Genomic DNA, 27,966 nt, shown 5'->3' on the forward strand with positions numbered 1-27,966 from the left:
TGCATGGATACAGATATTGATCTCTTAAAGGCCAGACCTTGCCACACTCAGATTTGTTAGGTCCTATATGTTCTTTTTGCTCCCAGATATTCCATCTGCCTAATCACCATTCCAGTCAGAACCACAACCCCTTTTCCCTTGGCCCACTTATGCAGACTTTCCCACTAGAGCTTAATGCTTCCATGGAGAAAGGAAGGTGAAAGATAAGGGGGAAATCCAACTACAAACGGCAGTAAGAAAAGATGATGAAGCAAGGAGAATCACTACAGACAGGTTTTTAAAAAACCTAGTTCCTGAAAACTTAACAAATAAAGTAAAATAGAATTCCCAATTATACCATAATTTTTGTACTCAGTCATTAATGATATATGTCTAACATTATACACACTTCCCTTATTTTTTTTCTTTCACAGCTGAAATCTTGATTGGCTTAAGTTTGATGAGCATCTGATTGAGGCTGAAGATATGATTTACATATTTGTTTAAATTATATGAATTTTATAAAACTAATGCTAGTCCTTCATTTTTTATGTTATCTTACAAAAAAATACATTAAAAAATTATTCAAATAATTTTTCACAAAGACTACATTCAGTACTAAACTGAACTGTTGTCTAATACATAGAAGCTTTATGACAAAGGCTGTTCTCAATGATAATCTGAAACCCCAAAATCACTTTATGGGCTGCACATTAGGAATATCAATTCTAACTACACAAAATCATAAAAGCTTTTCAAAATATAAATTGGATTTGTATAAAAATAAGAGAACAGAAGTAGATTTTTTTCTTGGGTTTTGTTTGGTTTTATTTGTCTTGGTTTCCCTTAAGGGATAGAAAGCCATATGAAACATTATTTCTTTTCTCTGGTAAAGTATGGCTGGTTCTGGGCTGGGGTTATTTACAAAATCATTGTGAAAACAGATGATTTAAAATACTATTTTATTTCTCTTACGGGAAAATTATTTAACAAAAATTGACATTATTAAAATTTCTTAATGTGTACTCCCCAAATAATCTATCTATTTAAAAGAAAAAAAACTTTTATTTTAGGTTTAGTAGTACATGTGAAACTTCATTACATAGGTAAATTTGTGTCATGGGAGTTTGTTGTACAGATTATTTTATTACCTAGATATTAAACCCAGGAGCCAATAGTTATCTTTTCTGCTCCTCTCTCTCCTCTCACCCTCCACCCTCAAGTAGACCCCAGTGTCTGTTGTTTCCTTCTTTGTGTTCATGAGTTATCATAATTTAGCTCCCATATAAGTGAGAACAGGCAGTATTTGGTTTTCCTACATGAGTTTGCTAAGGATAATAGATCAATTTTTCCGCAACAGACGTGATCTCATTCTTTTTTATGGCTGCATAGTATTCCATGGTATGTATATATATACCACATTTTTCCTATCCAATCTGTCATTGATGGGCATTTAGGTTGATTCCATGTATTTGCTATTGTGAATAGTGCTGCAGTGAACATTCGCATGCCTGTGTCTGTATGATTTATAGTCCTCTGGGTATATACCCACTAATGGAATGGTTGGGTTGAATGATCTGCTTTTAGCTCTTTGAGGAATTGCTATATTGCTTTCCACAATGGTGGAACTAATTTACATTCCCACTAACAGTGTATAAACATTCCTCTTTCTTTGCAACCTTGCCAGCATATTATTTTTTCACTTTTTATTACTAATCATTCTGACTGGTGTGATATGGTATCCCATTGTGGTTTTTTGATTTGCATTTCTCTAATGATCAGTGATATGGAGCTTTATTTCATATGCTTGTTTGCCACATGTATGTCTTCTTTTGAGAAGTGTCTGTTCATGTCCTTTGCCGACTTTTTAATGGGATTCAGGTTTTTTTCTTGTAAATTTGTTTAAGTTCCTTGTAGACTCTGGATATTAGACCTTTGTCAGATAGATTGCAAAAATGTTCTCCCATTCTGTAGGTGGTCTGTTCACTCTGATGATAGTTTCTTTTGCTTTACTGGAGTTCTTTAGTTTAGTTAGATCCCATTTGTTAATTTTCGCTTTTGTTGCAATTGCTTTTGGCATTTTTGTCATGAAATCTTTGCTTGTGCCTATGTCCTGAATGATATTGCCTAGATTTTCTTCTGGGGTTTTTATAGTTTTGGGTTTTACATTTAAGCCTTTAATCCTATCTTGAGTTAATTTTTGTATATGGTGTAAAGAAGGGGTCTAGTTTCAATTTTCTGCATATGGCTAGCCACTTCTCCCAGCAACGTTTATTAAATAGAGAATATTTTCCCCATTGCTTGTTTTTGTCAGGTTTGTCAAAGATCAGATTGTTGTAGGTGTGTGGTTTTATTTCTGAGTTATCTATTCTGTTCCATTGGTCTATGTGTCTGTTCTTGTACCAGTACCATGCTGTTTTGATTACTGTGGCCCTGTAGTATAGTTTGAAGTCAGGTAGAGTGATTCCTCCAGTTTTATTCTTTTTTCTTTGGATTGTCTTGGCTATACGAGCTCTTTTTTGGTTCCACATGAATTTTAAGATAGTTTTTTTCTAATTCTGTGAAGAATTTCAATCTTGGTTTAATGGGAATACTACTGAATCTACAAATTACTTTGGGCAGTATGGCCATTTTAACAAAATTGATTCTTCCTATCCATGAGCATGGAATGTTTTCCCATTTGTGTGTGTCCTCTTTGATTTCCTTGAGCAGTGGTTTGTAGTTCTCCTTGAAGAGGTCCTTCACTTCCCTTGTTAGCTGTATTCCTAAGAATTTTATTCTCTTTGTAGCAATTGTGAATGTGAGTTTATGCATGATTTGGCTCTCTGCTTGCCTGTTGTTGGTGTATAGGAATGCTAGCAATTTTTCACATTGATATTGTATCCTGAGACTAATGAAGTTGCTTATCTGCTTAAGAAGCTTTTGGGCTGAGGCAATGCGGTTTTCTAGATATTGGATCATGTCATCTGCAAACAAAGATAATTTGACTCCCTCTTTTCCTATTTTAATATCCTTCATTTATTTCTCTTGCCTGATTGCCCTGGCCAGAACTTCAAATACTATGTTGAATAGGAGTGGTGAGAGAGGGCATCGTTGTCTTGTGCTGGTTTTCAAGGGGGAATGCTTTCAGCTTTGTCCATTCATTATGATTTTGGCTGTGGATTGTCATAGATGGCTCTTATTGTTTTGAGATGTGTTCCTTCAATACCTAGTTTATTGGGAGTTTTTAACTTGAAGGGGTGTTGAATTTTATTGAAAGCTTTTCCTGCATCTATGGAGATAAGCATGTGGTTTTTGTCTTTATTTCTGCTTATGTGATGAATCACATTTATTGTTTTGAGTATGTTGAACCAACCTTCCATCCCAAGGATGATGCCTACCTGATTGTGGTGGATTAGCCATTTTATGTGCTGCTGGATTTGGTTTGCAAGTATTTTGTTGAAAAGATTTTTGAATTGATAGTCCTCATGATATTGGCCTGAATCTTTCTTTTTTTGTTGTGTCTCTGCCAGGTTTTGGTAGCAGAATGATACTGGCCTCATAGGATGAGTTAGGGAGAAGTTCCTCCTCCTCCTCAATTTTGTGAAATAGCTTCGGTAGGAATATTGCCAGTTCTTCTTTGTACATCTGGTAGAATTTAGCTGTGAATTCATCAGGGCCTGGGCTATTACTGGGTGGTGGTAGCCTATGTCTCTTTGTAGGTCTCTAAGAACTTGCTTTATGAATCTGGGTACTCTTGTATTGAGTGCATATACATTTAGGATAGTTAGGTCTTCTTGTTTCATTGAACCCTTTACCATTATGTAATGCCCTTCTTTGCCTTTTTTGAACTTTGTTGGTTTGAAGTCTGTTTTTGTTGTGTGTGTGTGTGTGTTGTTTTTTGTTTTTTGAGGGTTTTCTTGAAATTGGGAAAGTAACCCCTGTTGTTTTCTGTTTTCTCTTGGTTGGCAGATTTTCTTCCATCCCTTTATTTTTAGCATATGGGTGTTATTAAGCATGAGATGGGTCTCTTGAAGAGAGCATACGATTGGGTCTTGCTTTTTTATCCAGCTTGCCACTCTGTGCCTTTTAAATGGAGCATTTAGCCCATTTACATTCAAGATTAGTATTGATATGTGTAGATTTAATCTTGTCATTCTGTTGTTCACTGATTATTATGCTGGCTTGTTTGTATGGTTGCTTTACAGTGTCACTGGTCTGTGTAATTAAGTGTGCTTTTGTATTAGCTGGTAGTAGTCTTTCCTTTCTCTATTGAGTGCTCCTTTCAAGATTTCTTGTAAGGCAGGTCTGGTAGTAACAAACTCCCTCAACATTTGCTTGCCCAAAAAGTATCTTATTTCTCCTTTGCTTAGGAAGCTTAGTTTGGCTGGATATGAAATTCTTCGTTGAAGGTTTTTTTCTTTAAGAATGTTGAATATAGGCCCCTGATCACTTTTGACTTGTAGGGTTTCAGCTCAGACATCTGTTGTTAGCCTAATGGAGTTCTCTTTGTAGGTGGCCTACCCTTTCTCTCTGGCTGCCTGTAACGTTGTTTCATTTTGACCTGAAAAAATCAGACAAGTATGTGTTTTGGGGATGATCTTCCTGCATGGAATCTGGCAGGAAGTCTCTGTATTTCCTAAATTTGACTGTTAGCAAGGACTGGTAGCAAATTTGCCTTTCTAGCAAAGTTGGGGAAGTTTTCATGGATAATATCCTGAAATATGTTTTCCAAGTTGTTTGCTTTCTCCCCCTCCCTTTCTGGGATGCCAATGATTCATAGATTTGGCCTTTACATAATCCCATACTTCTTGCAGGTTTTGTTCTTCCTGTTTTATTCTTTTTCCTTTATTTTTATCTGACTGTCTTATTTCAGAGAGCCAGTCTTCATGTTCTAAGATTCTTTCCTTAGCTTAGTTTATTCTACTGTTAATACTTGTGATTACATTGTGAAATTCTGGTATTGTTTTATTCAGCCTTATGAGACCTATTGGCTTCTTTTTTTAAACCAGCTACTTTGTCTTTAAGCTCCAGTATTGTGTCATTGTGATTCTTAGTTTCCTTGGATTGGGTTTTGCCATTCTTCTGAATCTCAATGATCTTCATTCCTCTCCATAGTCAGAATTCTATTTCTGTCATTTCAGCTAGCTCAGACTCGTTAAGAACTCTTGTTGGAGAACTGGTGTGGTTGTTTGGAGGACACACAACACTCTGGTCATTTGAGTTACCAGAGTTCTTGCATTGTTTCTTTCTCATCTCTGTGTGTAGGTGTTCCTTTGACTGCAATGTAGATTGAATACAGTCAATAGACATCTTTCCTGGAAGTTTTCATAGGGCCAAGACTTTGCGCAGGGTCTTTATTTGAAGCTGACAATTTGTCTTTGGTTTCAGAGGGGGGTATGTTAGTGAGGTATTTTTGGCATTGAAGCTTTGAGGAAGGTGATCCGGTAGGTGGCACTTAGGCATATTGGTCAGTTGGTAGACTCTTGCTTGGTTGTGTGGCTCCCCTGTTTCCTCATTGTTGTAGGCATGTTCCTTCTCAATGCTCTGAAAGTGTAGATTTCTTTCCCTGTTGAGAGCTGGCTATAGATTATGACTCAGCACTCCTGGACTGCCCCTTCAGCTCTGGGGCAATCTCAGTGTTATGTTTCTTCTTTACCTTAGCATGGTTATGGCCAAGGGTCTTTTGCTTGTCTCCTGGGGGCTACACCCCATTGAGATGCAGGTCAGCAATTACTCTTTGCAATTATCCCAGGATGGATAGTCTATGTTGTAGGTCCAAGCTCGGAGTTCCCTGTCTGGTGACAAGCAGAAGGTGGGGGTAGGTAGGACCTGTGAGAGACAAACTGGCCTTCTCTCCTGGAGTCAACTGCAGCTTGTTGGAGGTATGGATGAGGCACTTAGGGTCTTTGTTCCTTTGTTAGTCCAAGGGTTCTAACAGCTCTACTGCCTCTGCCTTGCAGAGGTAATGGCAGAGAGGCTTTCAGTTGCCCCTGGGGATCCTGTCCAGGGAGTTAGAAAACTGCTACTTGATCGATAACTCTGGCAGAGTGTAGCTGGAGGCCTGGAGGACTGTCCGGTGAGGAGATACGGGAATGGGCACCCATGTAAAAGTCTGGTCACTTTTTCATAGGGTTGCTGCAGTATATTGGGACCCCACATCAGTCCCTAGTCACTTCAGATGTTTTATTATCTGGAGGTAGCAACAATGAAGGCTATGAAACAGCAAAGATGGCAGCCTGCCCCTCCCTCTGGGAGCTCCATCCCAGAAATGTACAGACCCATTGCTGGCCCAAACACACCTGTAGGAAGTGGTTGGAGACCCCCGTTAGGAGGTCCTACCCAGTGAGGAGGAATGGGATCAGAGACCCACTTGAAAAAGCAGTCTAGCCACGTTTTCATAGAGCAGCTATGCTGTGCTCACGGTCTGCTTCAGCCCCTGACTGGCTTGGAGTCTCTGAAGCCTGAAGGATGGAATGGCTAAGTCAACCAAATAGCAAAGATGATGGCCCACACTTTCCCCCAGGAGCTCTGTCTCAGGGAGGTGTAACACTTCTACCAGTGACTGGCTGGAGTTGTAAGCCAGTGGGTTTCATTCTGTGAGGTGCTGTGAAGTGGGGCCTGCAGACTGTCACTGGATTCAGCCCCTTTTCTAAGGGGTGTGGTTGGGGGGTTCTAACCTCTTGTTTTGCCGGAGGTGTAGCTACTTTTGACAGGAAGCCTGAAAAGGAAAAGCTCAGGTATCTAAAGCTCCCGGGTCTCTGCATGTGCTTAAGTGGCTGCTCTGCTGAGACTCCACATAGCTCTGTGTGTCAGACTGAAGGCCCAGGTGGAGTGGGTTCCTGAGGGGATCTCCTGACACAAGGTTCCAAAGATCCACGGGAGAAGCATGGGTTCCCAAGGTCGTGCATTCACTCACAACTTCCCTGGGCAGAGGACGATCCCTTGGCTTCATGTCACTACCAGGTGGGGTGTCACCCTGCCTTGCTTTTCTCTGCTCTCCGTGAGTCAAGTTGTTTCCTTGATTAGATCCAATGCATGTACCTGGATGTTTCAGTTGAAGGTGCTATATTTACTCCCCCCTTCTATTCCTCTCCATGACAGCCAAGCACTTCAGCTGCTTCTATTCGGCTGTCTTGGCCACCTCCAAGACTCTATTTTTGTTTGTTTGTTTTGTTTTGTTTTACAGCAAACAAGTAACACTAAATAGAGTTTCATTTAAATATTTGCTTTGGCCTGTATCTAAATCGAGTGCTTTAGTATAACACAGATAGTAAACATCTCTTTGCACCATTTTCAACTGTCCTTCCTTTATATGCAACTGTAAAGGGGGCATACAAATAGTATTTACCTCAAAGGATAGATTTGCAAACAGCATGAGATAATATACATGAAATTCAGAGCCAGCACACAGCCAACATTCAACAAATCTTAACTATTTTTACTAATAAGCAATTTTTAAAAAGACAGTCTTATGGAAGAGATATTGACTCTCTTTTTTTAATCTACTAATTGCCATACACTTCTGTTGGGGGCATTACCTGTCCCACCATTGTTTCCCAGCAAGGTCCTCGAGGTACATCTGCAGGGTGAACAAAAAAGGGTGGTCCAGTGCTATTTTCAGAGAATGATGCATTGTAGGCCTTGATCATATTGGCTTCCCAAAGGGTAATATTGGCCTTTACTAGCTTCTCCTCTTCAATCTAGAAAGCAAAAAGATAGAAACGAAAATGAAGACCATAGAGATTTCAAAGGCATTTTGGCAAACGTGAGACTAGGAATTGAACAACACTCTTATGGCAAGGACAATCCAGAAACGAGGCTTACCTTGTTGTTAATCTCATCCATTAATGCAAGAATAAATACATACAAATTGCCTAAAAGAAGAGCAAAAATGCGTCCCAGTAGCCATTTCAAAGCGATGAGAGGATGGTAGTCTTCTAATTCAGCAAATAAGTCAAACAATGTTGGACAGAACATCCCTAGGAGGGACATAACCATGTTCATCTACAAGGAGGCACAAGGGAGAAACTAAGTTAATGGTGTTTAAAGTTACTATTGCTTTTTGCCAGAATTTTGGAAGATTCTGAGCTAGGCTTCTTTGATCTTTTTGAAGATCAAAAATGATTATTTTAAGCATGTTTAGAATTTGATCTCAAAATGACAAGGACAATATTCAACTCACATTCTCAAGATAGGCATGTGACTGAGTGCGTGTATGTGCCAGTAGTAACAGTCTGTTTCCTGGTATAGTGAAGGTGGCAATTTACATCAGTCTCTACACAGAGAACACATATTGTTTTATGTGGTAACTGATTCTGATATGGTGACGCACTTCACAACAAGATTTCCAAAAGAAATGGAAAATGATCAGCTTGAGGAGGAGGTTCAAACTGAAAATTCTAATCTGACAATCATCAGCTAGTTTAATCAGTTAGAATGAATGAATTCCCTGAGATGGACCTATGCATAAATATTGAATTTTGACAAACGTAAACTTTTAAGGCCAAAAAAAAAATGAGTTTTATTAAAGGAAATAGAAGACACTCAGAGAAACAAATGGAGAACACATGACATAATGTTATGGAAGCCAACGTAGAAAACTTTCAAAAGTGAAAGAATGGACTATAATTTCAGAGACAAGAGAATAATGCAGGGGTGGGAAGAGGAGGGAGAGAGGGAGAACACGGAATAGAAACATGAAAAGTAGGAAACATGTGCTTCTTATTTCCTGGATATTTGGCAACCTTATGATGACATTATTTGGCTAAAGGAAGTCAATAAAAAGAATCCAAAACACGTATTAATTTTCTAATGGGGAAATACCAATTTTAAGTAACTCTGGTGACTATCTCCTTTCCCAAATACCTGAATCAAACTGTCACCACTAAACATTTCCTATCTTCTCCTGTGGACTTCGTGGTGTGAAGAATTATAATAACTACCAGGCTATATTTAGAAAACAATTGCTATGAGATTTTTGTCATTTTTATTAAAACATTATATAAGCATGACCAACAGGATCCAAATCTCAGCATGCCATAATACAAAATCAGCATGCTATAATTTTAGACTAATGTAAAGAAAATTTGGCAGATCCTGTGCAAGCTTATACAAGGCCAATTTAAATTTGGCTTCATCAAATTTGTAAAGTTAATCACAAATCTCCATTATTACCTTCATTGGCCCCTAGGACTCAGAGGGTCCCTAAAATAGATGTTAAAGAGATTCTTACAAAGAATAGTTATTTTATTGATAATCAACTACCCATCCTTTAGTATGGTTTATTTGCACAAAAACATAACCAATATAAATAATGGACCAAAGCTGCATGATAATGTTGCCTCCATGTACTATTACAATTATGAGACCATTTTGAAAGCAAACTTAGTAAATGCTTTGAGGTGTTCCTCCATTTTTCATTTTAAATAAATAAAATCCCTCTACTAAATGACTTACATTTTACAAGTTTTTATGACATGACTGTATATGAAAGTCTTTAAAATATCTAGTCCCATCTCTATTGGTACTTCTTCTGAAATACTTAGAATGTTATTTGGAATCTTTTTCTGTAAGTAGATTATATCATTTGCTGTCCAAGATTTTTTAGAAAATTCTGTGCTTATGAAGACATATTTTAATTCTTTTGATCTATACTGTTCTGCAAAAGTTTCAGTGTGGGAAGTCTACACTTCCCACAGCCTAAATCTGCACATACTTTGAAAATGCCCAAGCTCAAAATGACGTCACATCATACACACAAACATTTTATGAACGGGAACAGACTCTAGCAACAACTCATGACCAATGATTTTCTGATTCTAAATGATCTATGTCTAACCTCCTTTCTCTGATCCACTAAATGGGCAGATACTCTAAAGGCAAATTGTGGTCATAATGTTTAATTCCTGGAAAAGAGCTGGCCTTCTTCATTTGAATAGCATTTAGAGAGAGAGGAAGTAAGGTACAGGGCAGGAGGAAATGGAGATGGAGATGTTGCAGTTAGGCTTCTAATGAAAACAGAGGGAAGCCCAGACATGCCCAAAGGTGGAGAAGCAATCTGAGTGTTTCCAGTAAGATTCAACATAGGAATCAGTGGCTTTATCATGGCTGCTTCAAAAAATTCAGGCAACAATTTGATCTTTTAATGACAGATGAAGGATTTGCAGAGAAAGCAACAAGAGCCTTGGACTCGAAGCCAAGACTCCTAGGTTCTCACCCTGACTCTTCTCCTAACTCTGTGACCATAAACATATAATGCAATCGCTTGAGAATCATCATTCCCATCTGTAAAATATAATGATTGGCCTATGTGTTTTTTAATATCTTTTCTGACTCTAACTTTCCATCATGTCACAAAATGAAAAACAGACAGGCCAGATTTAGAAATAAGACTAGAATAGAATGGAAATGAGCAACAGAGTTGGTTAACTGTAAGGGCAGAATAGGTGAAAGGTAAAGTATGGCCTTTTTAAATGTTCCCTCAAAGAAGCATAACCCCCAAAAGAAACAAATGTCAGGTTCTAAGCACATAAAAAGCATGCAGAGACGAACTTCATTTTTTTCCCACCACCCAAGGGTGTCAGGATCTTGCTGTGCAAATTCCTGGGATCGCTTCACAGCCCAAAAGATGAGGTATCCACTCCCTCCAAGTGTTAGAAACACGAAGAAGTTAGCCAGAAACCTCAGGAATCTGATCAAGTGGACGTTTTCCTCTACTTGGGCTGCTTTTTCTTCTGTGATAGCTTCCTGTATCCAGGCAAACAAACAAACAAACAAAAACCCAAAATAGAATATCTTAGCTACATTTTAAAAGTATCAAAACCTCAAAAGTTATTTTTACAATCATCAGAATGTGAGGAATGACAATGTAAACTAAACCTGATATTCTACAAACCGGTGACTACTGCCAACAAATGATGGTAAGTAAGAGACAGAAGGAAGAATTCTTGCAAACAAACTGTGATTGATCTGATATTAGGGTAGTCTTCATTCTAAAAATCTTCATTCCAGTGAATTTTTTTTTTCCCAAAGAGTGAGCAGCAGCAATATTTATTGCAAAGTGCGAAAGAACAAAGCTTCGACGGCGTGGAAGGGGACCCAAGCGAGTTGCCCTCCAGTGATTTTTTTTAAAAAGTACTACAAAATAATGTTTTAGGGTCACTTAAATATTATGCTTATTCCTGTAAATAATTAGTGAACATTGTTCTAGTTTTTAAAATATCTTATTCTATTACTCATGGGTCCTGTTTCAATCCAGTAACATCATTTTATTACCAGATTTAGAGAAGAGAAGTCTTTAAGGGATAATAGTGCTGTTGTGGGTCATGGAAGATTTTCCAGTTATAATCAGAACCATGGCAAGATCCTGGTAGGCAGAAATCATGAGTTAATCTTTCATGTAAATTGTCAAGATACTGCACTAGCTGGACCAGATGGAACGCCTCCAATTTTACTCTTAGAAATACAAATAGCAGGCTTTTGAAGTTGGTACATCTACCTTAAAGTTCATTGTGATAGAATTAAATTTGTTGTCTGCCGTCTCAGGATTGCCGATCAGGTAGTCCCAGCTCGTAAAGACCTTCCAGCTGAAATTGAAAGTGTTGTCATCTCCACCTCCATCATCACCAATGTTTTTGGTCATTCTGTAAAAACAGGAAGTTTAACCCAGCAGCCAGAAAAAATGAGATAGGGGGAATAGAGAGCAACAAAACATGATCATGAGTGTTGAAGTGGAGAAGCAATAGCGAAAAGACATATATTTTATAACAAGTTTGTTCAGAAAATCATTTCTTTTTAAATTTTGTTTTTGTTCAAGTGTTTAAATCATTCACTTTCTTTTTTCTTTTTTCTTTTTTTTTGAGACGGAGTCTCACTCTGTCGCCCAGGCTGGAGTGCAGTGGTGCGATCTTGGCTCACTGCAAGCTCCGCCTCCTGGGTTCACGCCATTCTCCTGCCTCAGCCTCCCGAGTAGCTGGCGCTACAGGCACCTGCCACTACGCCGGGCTAGTTTTTTTGTATTTTTTAGTAGAGACGGGGTTTCACCGTGTTAGCCAAGATGGTCTCGATCTCCTGACCTCCAGATCCGCCTGCCTTGGCCTCCCAAAGTGCTGGGATTACAGGCGTGAGCCACCATGCCCAGCCAAATTATTCACTTCCTAGGACTTCAAGATTAATAAAGTACTAAGCACTGAAGATTTGAATAATTCAACATGTACACAAAAACATATTTTTATGTGTTTTGTTGAACTGAGATCATTATTTCTTAACCTTTGGTAAGATAAGAATTTCTTTAAGAATACGATGAAAATGATTGAGTCCCTCCCCAGGGGAAAAAAACACATGTACTGACTTTTACACTGCTCCACACAACTTTAGTTGGCTCCCAGACCATCTGAAGCCTCTGGATGGACTAAATCAGGCGAATAAACTCCTATGTAAATTTTAATTCCCCCTAGAATCTCCTCCCAAATAGAGATTACATTGAGTACATTAAATTTCCATCTACTCTAAAATTCTTGAACAAAAATCAACATTTTTATACAACCTTAATGCCAAGTGGTTTTATATGTATATATATATGTGATTCTATATATTTTTAAATCAGTGATTACGTGTGTGTGTGTGTGTGTGTGTGTGTGTATTTGCTTGAAGAGCTTAAAATGCATTTACTCACAGGTTTATTTTAGTGGTTAGAGATCTATGTCCTATTTACTCCACTTCCTTTTTTCCCTTTCACTATAAATAGCAAAATTAAAATTTCATATGACACAAATTATAAAATGGTCCCACAAGGTTTTGGTTTTTAAAATATTATAGTCATATAAACCCCAAAGAACAAAAGGGCACAATGACATAAAGCTGACATTGTAGGTTGACAGGTGTCTCTAGATCATCTACATTCCCCCACTATCAGCCACACTTATCATGGAGAATTATACATTTTAAATAGGCTAGCATGTAAGGAAAAATAACTACAGATCATTATTCCTTTCATCCATCTACCACTTTACCCTTTGCAAATGGTGATTGTGTGTGCTTTCACATTTGTTCTCTTTAAAATCTCAGCAAAAAGTCAAGGTAGTTACTCTCCTTTTTACAGATGAGGAAGCTGAAGCTCAAAGGCATGAAATAATTTTCTGGACATTATCTAGCAGTGAACCACAGAGATAAGTCAAGGGCTCAGATTTTCTGACTTTGCTCTAGTGCTCAAGCTAGGACACCATGACGTATGAAAAGCCATACAAAATGCCTTTTTTTTTTTTTTTTTTCAGGTCAAAAAGAGTTGAAAGCAGACATTCCCTATGGTTTAGGAAGAAAACGACTCCTTTGATTAAAATGCCACTGTCCAATTTTTGCACTGTCATTGAGCCAAGGGAAGGGCTTCAAGTAAAAATGGCTACTTGGCAGATAAGTTTTGAATGGAGTTTTATCACTGGCGAAGTTTTGACCTGAAGACAGCCTCCCAGGGAAGGGAGCCTGAACTGGATGAGCAGACTGGGAATATCTAACATGTGGGAAATGGTGTGAAAAGAAGTGGAATACTGAAAGGAATAAGGAAGGATGCCCAAGACAAACCTGCTTGCAACACATTTTTATTGAGACATGGCCGTGATAGCTATAAGCTCTACTCTTTGTCTACAGAGCAAAATACCAACAAATTTATGAAAACTGCTCATTTTTTAAGACTGCTATCATTTTCAACCACCTTATCTGAGAAGCAATCTCAATACATCATTTACCTGGGCAGGGGAGGTAGCAAAGGCAATTCCAGCATACATGTTGTTGCCTATATACTGAATTTCTTGACTTGGACCACAAGTTTGCAACTCCATTTATACCCTGAGGTCATTTGGTTATTTCATGGGTGCATGTGGAGGTTTTTAACAAATCAAATAAATGCCTCTTTAAATCCTAAACCAAGAGGGTCACTATAATGTAGCCTCTGCTAAAATGAAAGTTGAGAAGAGGAAGGGGATTGAGAGACAGGTAGGAAACAATTTTCTAGAAGCCCACAGGATAAGACCACACAAGAAAAAGAAAATTACTGGCAACGCAATACTAAACAACATGTGGACTAGTTCTCTCTTATCCATGGTTTTAGTTACTTGTGATCAATTCATGGTTCCAAAAAATATTAAATGGAAAACTCCAGAAATAAACAATTCATGTTTTAAGTTTTATGATGTTTTGAGCACTGTGATGAAATTCCTCACCTTCCCACTTCACCCTGCCCAGGATGTGAATTCTCCCTTTGTTTAGTGTGGATGCATCCTGTGGATACAATAGTGTATCCATGTTGCTTGTAGTCGTCTCAGTTATCAGACTCACTATTACAGTAGGGAAATGCTTGGGTTCAAGTAACACTTATTTCATGTAATGGTCTCAAAGTGCAAGAGCAGTGATGCTGGCAATTCAGTTATGTCACAGATAAGACATAAAATGCTTCCTTTAAGTGAAAAGGCAAAAGTTTTTTATCTAATGAGGAAGGAAAAGAAAATCATACACTAAGGTTGCTAAGATCTATAGTAAGAACAAATATTCTATCCATGAAATTGTGAAGAAGGAAAAAGAAATTAATGTTACTTTTGCTGTTGTACCTCAAACTGCAAAAGTGATGGTCACAGTGTGTGATTAAAATTTAGTTAAAGCGGAAAAGTCATTAAATTTGTGGGTAGAAGACATGAAAAGAAATGTGTTCCAACTGACAGCAATAGAATTTGCTATCCATAGTTTTAGGCATCCACTGCGGGTTTTAGAACATATCCCCTGAAGGCAAAAGGGTGCTACTAATTTAAATTATTTTTCCCCAGATAATTGTTTTAATTATTATTTTTTCTTTCCAATTTTTATTTTGGGTTCAGGGAGTGCATGTGCAGGTTGCTTACATGGGTAAATTGCATGTTGTGGGGGTTGGGTGTACCAACTATTTCATCACTCAGATGATGAGCATAGTACCCAATAGGTAGTTTTTCAATCCTCACCTTGCTTCCACCCTCCACCCTCACATAGGCCCTGTTGTCTACTGTTCTTTTCTTTGTGTCCATATGTACTCAATGTTTAGTTCCCATTTACACATGAGAATATGAGGTATTTGGTTTTCTGTTCCTGCATTAATTCTCTTAGGATAATGGTTTCCAGCTTCATCAATGTTGCTGCAAAGACATAATTTAATTCTTAATTCTTTTTTATGGCTGCATAGCATTTCATGGTGTATATGTACTACATTTTCTTCATCCAGTACACTGTTGATGGACATCTAGGTTGATGCCATGTCTTTGCTGTTCTGAATAGTGCTGTGGTGAATATGAGTACATGTGCATGTGTCTTTACAGTAGAATGATTTCTATTCCTTTGGTATTTGCCCAGTAATGGGATAGCTTGGCTAAATGGTAGTTCTGTTTTAAGTTCTTTGAGAAATTTTCAAACTGCTTGCCACAGTGGTTGAACTAATTTACATTCCCACCAATAGCATCTAAGTGTTCCCTTTTCTCCACAGTCTTGCCAGCATCTGTTTTTTGTTTTTCTGTTTTTTTTTTTTTTTTGTAACAATAGTCATTTAGACTGATGTAAGGTAGCATCTCATTGTGGCTTTACTTTGCATTTCTCTAATGATTAGTAATGTTGAGTAATTATTTGTATGCTTAATGGCCATGTGTGTCTTCTTTTGAGAAGTGTCTGTTGATGTCTTTTGCCCATTTTAATGGTTTTTTAGGGTTTTTGTGTTTTGCTTTTGCTGGTTAGTTTAAGGTCCTTATAGACTTATAGACTCTGGATATTAGACTTTTCTTGGATGCATAGTTTGCAAATATGTTCTCCCATTCTGTAGGCTGTCTGTTTAGTCTGTTGATAATTTCTTTTGCTGTGCAGAAGTTATTTAGTTTAATTAGGTCCCACCTATCAATTTTGATTTTTATTGCAATTGCTTTGGGAGTCTTCTTACTGAAGTATTTGCCAGGGCTGATATCCAGAATACTATTTCCTAGGTTTTCTTCAAGGGTTTTTATAGATTAGTTTTAAAAACCAAAAATTTATAGTTTTAGATTTTACATGTAAGTCTTTAATCCACCTCGAGTTGATTTTTGTATATGGTGAAAGGAAAGAGTCTAGCTTTGATGTTCCTCATAGGACTATCCAGTTATTACAATGCTATTTATTACCCAGGGAGTCCTTTCTCCATTGTTTATTTTTGTTAACTGTGTCAAAAATCAGATGCTTGTAGGTGTGCAGCTTTATTTCTAGATTCTCTAACCTATTCCATTGGTCTATGTGGTGGTTAATATTAGGTGTCAACTTGATTGGATTGAAGGATGCCTAGATAGCTGGTAAAGTATTGTTTCTGGGCGTGTCTGTGAAGGTGCTGCCAGAGGAGATTGACAGTTGAGTCAGTGGACTGGGAGAGGAAGACCCACCCTCAATGTGAGTGGGCACCATCTAATCAGCTGTCACAGTGGCTAAAACAAAGAAGGTGGAAGAAAATGGGGTAAGCTGGCTTGCTGAGTCTTCTGGCTTTCATCTTTCTGCTCTGGTGGATGCTTCCTTCCATCCTCCTGCCCTTGGACATCAGACTCCAGGTTCTTTAGCATTTGGACTCTGGGACTTACACCAGTGGTTTGCCAGGGGCTCTCAGGCCTTCAGCCACAGACTGAAGGCTACACTGTCAGCTTCCCTGTTTTTGAGGTTTTTGGACTCAGACTGAGTCACTCTTGGCTTCTTCCTTCCTCAGCTTGCAGATGGCCTATCATGAAACTTCACCTTGCTGATCATGTGAGCCTTTGTCCCTAATAAAGTTCCCTTTCATATATACAAATATCCTATTAGTTCTGTCCCTCTAGAGAGCCCTAATACAATCTATGTGCCTGTTTTTCTATCAGTATCATGCAGTTTCAGTTACTGTCACCTTGTAGCATAGTTGGAAGTCAGGTAGTGTGATTCTGATGCCTCCAGCTTTTTTTTTTTTTTTTTTTTTTTTTTTTTTGGCTTGTGATACCTTTGGATATTCAGGGTGTTTGGGTTCCATACAAATGTTAAATGGTTTCTTCTAATCTGTAAAAAAATGTCATTTGTATTTTGATAGGATTAGCATTGAATCTGCAAAGTGTTTTGGGCAGTATGGCCATTTTAATAATATTGATTCTTCCCATCTATTAGCATGGAATTTTTCCATTTGTTTGTGTCATTCCTGATTTCTTTAAGCTATGTTTTGTAATTCTCATTGTAGAGATCTCCCTGGTTAGTTATATTCCTAGATATTGTATTCTTTTTGTGGCTATTGTGAATGAAATTGCATTCCTGATTTGGCTGTCAGCTTGGAAAATTCTGGTGTATAGAAATGTACATTGGTTTCGTATTCTAAAACTTTGCAGAAGTTGTTTATCAGACCTAGGAGCCTTTGGGCAGAGACTATGGGCTTTTCTAGGTATAGAATTATATTGTCCACAAAGAGAGATAATTTAGCTTCCTCTCTTCCTATTTGCATGCTTTTTATTTCTTTCTCCTGCCTAATTGATCTGGCTAGGACTTCTCGTACTATGTTGAATAAGAATAGTGAGGGTGGGTATCCTTGTCTTGTTCCAGTTCTCAAGGGTAATGCTTCCACCTTTTGCCTGTTCAGTATGATGTTGGCTGTGAGTTTGACATAGATGATTCATTATTCTGAGGTATATTCCTTCAATGCCTAGTTAGTTCAGAGTTTTTAACATGAAAGGATGTTGAATTTTATCCAAAGCCTTTTCTGCAACTATTGAGATGATCATGTAGTTTTGTTTTTCATTCTGTTGACGTGATAAATCATGTTTATTTATTTGTGTATGTTGAACCAACCTTGCATCCCAGGAATAAAGCCTACTTCATCATGGTAAATATACTTTGAGAGTGCTGGTGGATTTGGTTTGCTAGTATTTTACTGAGGAGTTTTGCATCTATGTTTATAAAGGATATTGGCCTCAAGTTTTATTTTCTCATTGTGTCTCTGACAGGATTTGATATCAAAATGATGCTGGTCTCATGGAATGAGTTAAAGAGGCATCCCTCCTCCTCAAGTTTTTGAAATAGTTTCAGTAGGATTGGCACCAACTCTTCTTTATACATCTGGTAGAATTTGGCTGTGAATTTGTCTGATCCAGGACTTTTTCTGGTTGATAGGCTTTTTATTACTGATTCAATTCTAGAATTTATTATTGGTCTGTTCAGGGTTTAAATTTCTTCCTGGTTCAATCTTGGGAGGTTTTATGTTTTCAGGAATGTATCCATTTCTTCTAAGTGTTCTAGTTTGTGTGCATAGAGATGTTTGTAATCATCTCTGAGGGTTTTCTGTGTTTCTTTGGAGTTGATGGTAATGTCCCTTTTGTCATTTCTGATTGTGTTTATTTGAATCTTTTTTTTCTTTATTAATCTAGTTAGTGGTCTATCAATCTTATTTATACTTCAAATAGACAATTTTTGGATTTATTTATCTTTTGCATGGCTTTTTGTGTCTCAATTTCATTCAGTTCAGGTCTGATTTTGGTTATTTCTTATCTTCTGTTAGCTTTGGAGTTGGTGTGCTCTTGTTTCTCTAGTTTCTCTACGTGTGATGTTAAGTTGTTAATTTGAGATCTTTCTAACTTTTTGATGTGGGTGTTAGTGCTATAACTTCCCTTTTAAACTGCTTTAACTGGGTCCCAAAGATTCTGGTATGTCATGTCTTTGTTCTCACTAGTTATGAAAAATTTCTTGATTTTTGCCTTAATTTCATTGTTTACCCAAAAGTCATTCAGGAGCAGGCTATTCAATTTCCATGTAATCATGTGATTTTTAGAGATTCTCTTGGTATTGATTTCTATTTTTACTGTGCTGTGATCCAAGAATGTCGTTGGTATGATTTCAGTTTTTCTTAATTTGTTGAGGATTGCTTTATGGGTGAGCATGTGGTTGATTTTATAGTATGTGCCATTTGCAGATGAGAAGAATGGATATTCTGTTGTTGTTGAGTGGAGCGTTCTGTAGATGTCTGTTAGGTCCATTTGGTCATGTGTCAAGTTTAGGTCCCAAATACCTTTGTTGGTTTTCTTCCTCAATAATCTGTCTAATACTGTCAGTAAGCTGCAGAAGTCTCTCACTATTATTGTGTAGTTATCTAAGTCTTTTTGTAGGTCAAGAACTTATTTTATGAACCTGGTGTTCCAGTGTTGGGTACATATACATTTAGGACAGTTAAGTCTTCTTGCTGAATTGAATCTTTTATCGTTATGTAATCCCCTTCTTTGTCCTTTTTGATTATTGTTAGGTTAAAGTCTGTTTGGCTTTAAATAAGAATAGCAAGCTCTTCTCTTTTTGTTTTCTGTTTGCTTAATAGATTTTTATCAATCTCTTTGTGGCTTGATAGATTTTTATCAATCTCCTTATGGCTTGATAGATTTTTATCAATCTATTTTGAGCCTGTGGGTGTCACTGAATGTGAGATGGATCTCTTGAAGGCAACACACAGTTGGGTCTTGCTTCTTGATCCAATTTGCCATTCTGTGCCTTTTGAATGTGGCATTTACCCCATTTACATTTAAGGTTAATATTCATATGTGAAGGTTTGATCCTGTCATAGTGGTGTTAGTTGGTTGTTATGTAGACTTGTTTGTGTAGTTGTTTTATAGTGTCAATGGTCTATGTACTTATGTGTGGTTTTTGTGGTAGTTGGTAACAGTGTTTTATTTCCATGTTAGCACTTCCTTAAGGACCTCTTGTAAGGCAAGTGTGGTAGTAATGAATTCCCTTAGCATTTGATTGTCTGAAAAGGATTTTATTTCTCCTTTGCTTATGAAGCTTAGTTTGGCTGGATATGAAATTCTTGGTTGAAATTTCTTTTCTTTTAGGATGCTGAATATAGGCCCCAATCTCTTCTTGCTTGTACAGCTTCTGCTGAAAGGTCTGCCATTAGTGTAATGGATTCTTTCTGTAGGTGGCCTTTCCCTTCTCTCCAGCTACCTTTAATATTTTTTCTTTTGCATTGACCTTGAAGAATCTGAGGGCTATGTACCTTGGGGATGGTCATCATATATAGGATCTTGCAGGGGTTCTCCGAATTTTCTGAATTTGAATGTTGACCTCTCTAGTGAGGATGGGGAAATTGTCATAGGCAGTACCCTCAAATATGTTGTCTAACTTACTTTCTCTCTCCCCCACTCTTTCAGGTATGTCAGTGAGTCATAGGTTTGGTCTTTTTACATAATTATATATTTCTTGGAGGCTTTGTTCATTCTTTTTTATTCTTTCTTTTTTATTTTTGTCAGACTGAGTCAATTTGAAGAACCACTTTTGAGCTCTGAGATTCTTTCCTCAGCTTAGGCTGTTCTGCTACTGATACTTCCAATTGTATTATGAAATTATTGTAATAGGGTTTTCAGCTCTATCAGATCAGCTTGGTTCTTTCTTAAAATGATTACTTTGTCTTTCAACTCTTGTATTGTTTTACTGGATTCTTAGGTTCATTGTATTGGGTTTTAACTTCCTACTAAATCTCAGCAATCTTCATTGCCATCCAGACTCTGGATTCTATGTCTATCATTTCAACCATCTCAGTCTGATTAAGAACCATTGCTGGGGAGCTAGCATGGTCATTTGGAAGTAAGAACACACTCTGACTTTTTGAGTTGCCCCAGTTCTTTTGCTGGTTCTTTCTCATCTGTGTGAGCTGATGTTTCTTTAATCTTTGATGTTGCAATTCTTTGGATGGGGCTTTTTGCTTTTATATTCTTTGATGCCTTTGAGGGTTTGACTGTGATGTAAGTTGGGCCTAGTCAACTGGCTTCATTTCTGGCTGACTTCAGGGGACCTGGGCTCAGCTCAACACTCCTGGGCTGTGTGCTGTAACCCGATGGTATAGGACCAGGCACACAGCTTTGTTCTCTGGCCTCTCAAGGTTAAACACCTGATGTGCTGAAGGAGATGAGGTGTTTCCAGTCTGTTAACAACAATGCTCCAATGAGGGTTGCTGGCAAAAGTGCTTTGTCGGGGCAGTGGCAGTGGGGTGTATGTTCATGTGTCAGTGACAGCAGAGCAGCAGGGTCCATGCATCTCTGCATGTTGGCAAAGCAGAGGGAGGAGGCTGCAGGCAGGTGTGTGTGGATGCAGGCTTGTCTTCAGAAGCTCTCCAACAGTTGGGTGGGGTCTGCCAGGAAAGAAGCTATGGTGATGGCCTTTAAGAAGTGCCCCAGTTGGACATCCAAGCCTTTGCTGCAAGTGGGCACAGCCAGGCATGAACCTCAGGAAAGGCTGGCAGACAAGGGAGGCACTCAGATAAGAAGGGCCTCATTCCATGGGCAAGACAACCCTGCTCTGTATTGGTCTGACAGTCAACAAAGGCCAAAGCCTACAGGGGCATGGTGAGCCTTCAGGGATGGGTGTCCTTGGCTGTGCTCTACTGCAGTCCTTCCTTTGCCAAATATTCTGAACTCCACATGGTCTGGAGTCCTGTCCCTGCCAACTCTTCAAGCAGCTCTCCTTATCAGTTCAAATATGCATGGGGGTCATGGAGTCTCCTGCAACTAGAATTATGGAGATCCATGGTGAGAGTGGGCTACTCCACACCTATTTAACTCTCCCTTCCTCAGGAGCAACTCGGGGCCAGGAATGAGTCCTAGAACTCATTCCTGAGCATAGCATTCCGAGCTTCCTCCAATTCTAGCACAGTCTACATCCTCCCTCCATCCACTCTCGATGCCTCTCTTCTGAAGATCTACTTGGAGTGTGCCAGTCTTCTTAACACCCTGGTTTCTCATTGGGAGAAGCTCTTCCTGGCTGCATCTTGTTAGCCATCTTGGCTCTTCTCAGCTATTTAAAATTCTTGAGGATGGAGAAGCTGTAGCAAATATTTGACTGCAGAGGATAACAACAACACAAAATTATACTACATTGGCCAAAACCACTGGTCATTTCTTTGTTTACAATATTTCCCCAACTGAGCACCACAGGGGCAAGGACTTTATTTTGCTCACCAAGAAAGATCCAGGTACTGGATAGTTCTCTTAGATTATCCATTCTAGGTGCTCCACAAATAGTAATTAAATGAATGAAAACATGAATTGTCATTCTAGAAGTAAACTTAGCACTGGAAAGAGCCTCACCAAGTAAATACATATAGCATAAATTGCATTTTTGCATAGCACAATACAAATAATAAATGCATACGACATATGCTTGTTATGCTATTGCTGTTCAGTTCTGTCTCTGTCATTATGACAGGTTTTGACAACATCACCTCACTTTGTAAATAGCTGCCATTCATTGTGAACTACTGCCATCCTTATTAGTCCATTCTTGCAAGAGGACAGCTTTTTATGTTGATTTTTATAATCTAGATGCAGTTCATAGAGCAGTAATATAAAATGGAAGGTGGTGACTTTATGTCATTCATACCTCATTGCTTTTCTGCTCCAAGCATTTCTGAAACAAGGTCAACTATAGTTTGAGGAAGATGAGATAATCATATGTTTTATGGGATTTGCCAGAATATCATGTCCTTTAGGCCAGGTCCACTTACCCTTCCATAACCTTCCCTAGGGTCTGAAATTCATCGTTACATACATCAAACATTATGATCTCCAATGAAAATATCTCTGAGAAGTAAAATATTAGACTGGATTCTATGAGGCACTCTCACTGCTTTCCACTAAATAGATAAGGAGAAATTCCCTTGACAAAGAAAAAAATTAATTGGGGGTGAGAATGTGGGGAGGAAAAAGAAACAATTTCAATGTTAAAAAATTAAAGATGTCAAGAGACGTGGAAGATATTTAGGTAGAGTATCAGGTAGGTCATGACTGTCTGGGTAAACACCAAAGAAGTGTAAAGAAAATGGACAAAGGCACTGACATCTAAGTAGAAGGGAGAAAATAGAGTCTCATTGATTTAGAAATGGTATGTGTGAAGCTGGCCATGATTTACCTTGGAATATGCAAGAATCTTGTAGAACAAGGACTTGGTTTTGATAGGTTTAATTGTTTTTTAACAAAACGTTTGGTCACTTGAGTCATATCAAGGCCATAAAACTCTAAGGGAATTTAACAACAGACAAGAAACTATTTTAATATAGAATTTTTTTTAAAAAAAAAAAAAGGCTACCCAGGATAAGACAGAGACATCACTCTATACTGATGATTGTTATCATCAATATAAATGAATCCACAATGGAAATTAGAAAAGCTAAGTCCTGGAATTAAAGCAAGGTGTTCAAAGCTCAGTTCTGCAAATTACTGGGTATTTGAACTTAGTCAAATCCTCAAACTCTGCTGAGCCTTAATTTCTCCATCCATCCAACAGGAATAACTAATGTGTACTCAACACAGTATATAAGATTGGTGGGAGGAACACATTGGCCTATGTAAGGAGAAGCACAGTACAGAGAGGTGGCAAGGTGTAGGGGGTAGAAGATATCTTTTGAAATAGAAAATCTAAATTCAAAGAGGTCTTACAGTCAAATGACCTTGCGCAGTTCATTTAGGATCCCTGAGTTTTATTTCATTATCTGTAAAATTATAAAACTAATAGCTACTTTGCGATGTTTAGGGATTAGAAGTAGTGTAATTTAAACTGATTCATGACAGATGTTCAACAGGTGTTAACTGTTATTATTTCAAGTAAAAATCATAATTATTGTTGCAGCTCCAGAAATATGGATGAACATACTGTCATTTTGCCAAATTTAAAAATATTTATCTGCATGTGTTGAGGCTGGTTTTTTATATATGTCGTTTATAATATATATCTCGTATATATAATATGTATGATAGTCTATGTAGACAAAAATTTTAACACCATTTAAGGGTTGTGTATAGCACATGATTTAAGTATCCAAGAATATTTGTTAGTCCATTTTATAAGTATTGTTATAGACAGGATCATAAACAGAAAAATTATATTTAATCCCAGGGAGCCCTGTGCTAAGGTTTGACTGTTGGTCTCCCCAAATGTCATGTAGAAATCTGATCTCAATGCTGGAGGTACCTAATGAGAGGTGTTTGGGTCATAGGGGAAGATTTTTTTATGTATAGATTAATGCCTTCCTTTGCAGGGGATAGTGAGTGAGTTCTTACTCTATTAGTTCCCACGAGAGCTGGCTGTTTAAAAGAGCCCAGCACCTTCCCATCTCTCTTTTGCCTCCTATCTCACCATCGTGATCTCTGCACATGCTGGTTCCCCTTTGCCTTCCACCATGAGTGGAAACAGGCTGAATCACTCACTTGATGCAGATGCTGACTCCATGCCTCTTGTACAGTCTGTAGACTGTCAGCCAAATAAACCTCTTTTCTTTATAAATTACCCAGCCTCAGGTATTCCTTTATAGCAACACAAAATGGACTAAAACAACTTACAAACAGGAAAAAGTCTTGAAAGAAGCCTATAAGGATAAAATAGCTATGAGTTTCTTATTAAGACATGTATTCCCAAAATGATTCAACTGTTTCCAGTAGTTTAACTGCTGTAAAACAGACCAGTAAAACCCCAGATTTTTAGCTTAGAGAATTATTTTTAATGGGAGCAGTTGGGTCCTGATGTCAAGCCACTTTTACTTTGTGACATAAAACTTTAAACTAATGAGGACAATATTTAAAGGAGCTGATGGTTTCTATGTTGTGTAACTTTACGTTATGCTGTTTTACTTTGCTTTTAATACTTATGTTTATATTTATGATGAAGATTTCTAAGCATATGATGTGGTTGAAAATGTACACTGACCTGGGAAGAAAAGGAAAAAAAGAAGGATAAAAGAAATGAATGAAGGGAGGAAGAAGAAAAGGGAAGGACTTAAAACTAAGGTGATCAACCATCTTTGTTTGTTGGGGACTGAAAGGTTCCCAAACGCAAGACTTTCAGTTCTAAAACCAGGAGAGTCCTGGGTCAACAAAGTTAGTCATCTTATCTTAAAACTTCAAACTATTTTCTTGGATTTCTATCTTTTTATTTTATGATTTTGCTATTAAGTAACTAAAAATAGATATTTGCTCCCATTTTGTGAATGAATATGCAGAAGCTAACAGAATGAGCACAATGAAAAAATCTTGATGTAGCCTCGTCGATTTTAGAACTTAGGTTCCCTTCTATTCCGTTTGAGTAACGTATGTCATAAATCCACTCAAACTTATTCCAAGAGAATATTTGACTGGGATAGGAGTAGGAAGAGATGATTAGTGATTCTGTACAAAGATTTATATTTCATCAATTCTTTTCCTATTGAGTATTGTCCCATGGGCTGGTGGTGGGGTGAGAGTCATGTATTGTTTTCGAGTTGTCTTGCTGTTTGGGCAATGAGTTTAAACTACTTGCTAATCAGGTAAGGAGCAACCAAAGGTCCATGCCAGAGGAAAGGTTCAAGGCCACACTGGTTTGGTTGACAGAATATGAATGACTTTGAGGGGGAAAATGGATTTCATGCCCTGCAGCTATCCCAAATGGCATCTTTGAGCAACTTTAAAAAAGCCACTACTTCCTCTAGAGCCACTCTGCCCAATAGAGTGTTCCACCAACATCTGGCTACTGAACATTTAAAATGTGACTGGTATAAAATACACACCAGATTTCAAAGACTTGATACCTTCTGAAAGGCAGAGAATATCTCAACAATAATTTTATATTGCTTGTTAAAATGGTAATACTTTGGATATATTGAGTTAAATCAAATATATTTATTATTAAAATTAAACGTACCTATCTATTTATTTAATATGACTACTAGAAGTTTTAAACTTATATAAGTGACTTGCCTGGCATAGTGCTGCTCTAGATACTTTAAATTCATCTGCCAGAAAATAATTTATTAAACATACAAATCTACTGATGTACAACTGCATAACCATACATGACTGCCCTGTTTTGGGGAGCTATAATGTGGCCTCAACTCCTACTATGCTGGCCTTTTCTCTTCAATAAGCGTATGAATTATAATCCTAATAAAATAGTTAACATTTGTTTAATAATTTTCTCATCCAGGCATATTCTAAGTGCTTTGTATTAATTCATTTAGTCCTCACATCCATTACACCTCTATTACCAAGGGGAAACAGGAGAACAGAGCAGTTGAGCCATCTGCTAATGATTGTATAAATACATACAAGGTAGAGCTGGGATTTGAACCTAGGCAGAATGACTGTGGGGTACACAACCTGCACAGTTACCGAAAAAAGCTGAGTAATCGGACATGAGAAAATATTCTTCTCCACTGACTATAGAAACTAAAGGAGCAACACAGAAATGATACTCATGAGGCCTCAGTAATGTAAATGATACCTCTGACTTCAGCCCAACCAGAGCAATATAGTCAAAAGACTAGAAAATATCTTTGATTTTTGGAATGTGATAGTAGTTTATCTGATGTACAGTCTCTTATATTTGAGGTCTCTGATTACACTTGAACAGGTTGATAAATGTCTTACATATAGGATTTCCCACAAGGTTTTAAGTCCCAAAAGAGCTTAAAAATGAAATATGGCAGTTTTCTCTGGAGGAACCTGTAAGTGAGGCAGGTTTAGGACACAAAGTGTGTCACAGACTGCTTCAGAGAGCTCCTGCTTAGGGTGACTCTGCACTTTTTCCCTCTTAGACCCTCAGGCAGAGGGGCCTCCTACAATGAGGGGAAAACTCATTCACCTTGAGCATAGTCAAATAAAAGAATGGCAACCTTACTTGAGATGTTTAAACTCTTCTCGTAAACTGGTTCAAAAAAAAAATTGGCTAAAGGGTCATTTTTCTTTTTTTTTTTTTTTTTTTTTTGAGACGGAGTCTCGCTCTGTCACCCAGGCTGGAGTGCAGTGGCAGGATCTCAGCTCACTGCAAGCTCCGTCTCCCGGGTTTACGCCATTCTCCTGCCTCAGCCTCCCAAGTAGCTGGGACTACAGGCACCCGCCACCTCGCCCGGCTAGTTTTTTTGTATTTTTTAGTAGAGACGGGGTTTCACCGTGTTAGCCAGGATGGTCTCGATCTCCTGACCTCGTGATCCGCCCGTCTCGGCCTCCCAAAGTGCTGGGATTACAGGCTTTAGCCACCGCGCCCGGCCAGGGTCATTTTTCTTATATATAAACCCAAATAACTCTGCTAGGCTTCTGCAGTCTTTAAGTAGGGTATTATAAATATATTTTAGGCAGCGGGAAAAATGAACTGCAGTAATATCAGTTCTCCAGTGAAATTCCTCCCCATACTCCAATACATCTTTTCCCAAGACAAACCATGATTATACAGTTGATTGTGACGGTTTCATTGGGGACCATTCATTTTTTCTGTCTTACACAGCTAAAATTTTTTGGATGAGTGATTATTCCGGTTTTTTTTTTTTTTTAAATGAGTAGAGAACAATAGATTCTGCCTATCGAGCTGATTCTGCAAGTTAAAACCTCTCTGCACGCAAAAGAGGGGCCAGCAGCTGTTTCCCTGTCTTGCTGGCAACGTTAATTCGTACCTTCAAGTACAAAAATGCACATTTAAAAAATATGTTTAAACACAAGATAGACATGCAAGCATTAGTCTGACCCCATGAGATGACTCAAAGGCCTGTGTTTATGTTCAATTCTTTTGAAGATGTAATAGTCTAACATTAGTGTTGGTATTAAAACTACATTTCATCTCTTACAGACTCTGTTTCCTTTAGACATAAAATAGCAACAAAATTATATCCAATCCCCAAATTAATCCCTCCATTTGATTCCAGAAATCATTATTTGCTTCCCAAAAGACAAATCAAACTTACGCTTTGAGGACAACCAGAAAGCTGTATCCAATGCACATAATCCCCACTAGAAAATAGGAGAGCGGCAACCTGAAATTCATCCATCCAATTGTTCGTTTATTGTCATAATAGCCATAAAAGAGAACAGAATATTGTGCCAAACCCTGAAATCCAACAACAAAGCCACTTAGCAGATGTCATGAAGAGCAACTCAAGGAAAAGATCAACTCTTAAGAGAAATAACAAAATGACGTTAATTTTCAAACTTGGGTCACAGCTCTGACATGAGCCCTATTGTTTTGCTCCATGAAGTGAATGTT

The 27,966-nt window shown here is 38.0% G+C and overlaps 1 protein-coding gene across 1 annotated transcript in view; it reads right to left on the reverse strand.

The window, feature by feature from the left end:
- The window catches only part of LOC105498954 (transmembrane channel like 1), a 170,081-nt gene that overhangs the window by 39,281 nt on the left and 102,834 nt on the right, over nucleotides 1–27,966 (reverse strand). Inside the window, exons 10-14 of the mRNA XM_071077413.1 lie at nucleotides 27,668–27,810; nucleotides 11,459–11,603; nucleotides 10,513–10,707; nucleotides 7,786–7,965; nucleotides 7,500–7,661 (exon numbers count right to left, since the gene is read on the reverse strand). Of these exons, the coding sequence (XP_070933514.1) occupies nucleotides 7,500–7,661; nucleotides 7,786–7,965; nucleotides 10,513–10,707; nucleotides 11,459–11,603; nucleotides 27,668–27,810 (825 nt within the window). The remainder of the gene's footprint in view (nucleotides 1–7,499; nucleotides 7,662–7,785; nucleotides 7,966–10,512; nucleotides 10,708–11,458; nucleotides 11,604–27,667; nucleotides 27,811–27,966) is intronic.

This window comes from Macaca nemestrina, chromosome 14, assembly GCF_043159975.1.
Source record: "Macaca nemestrina isolate mMacNem1 chromosome 14, mMacNem.hap1, whole genome shotgun sequence".
Lineage (NCBI taxonomy): Eukaryota > Metazoa > Chordata > Mammalia > Primates > Cercopithecidae > Macaca > Macaca nemestrina.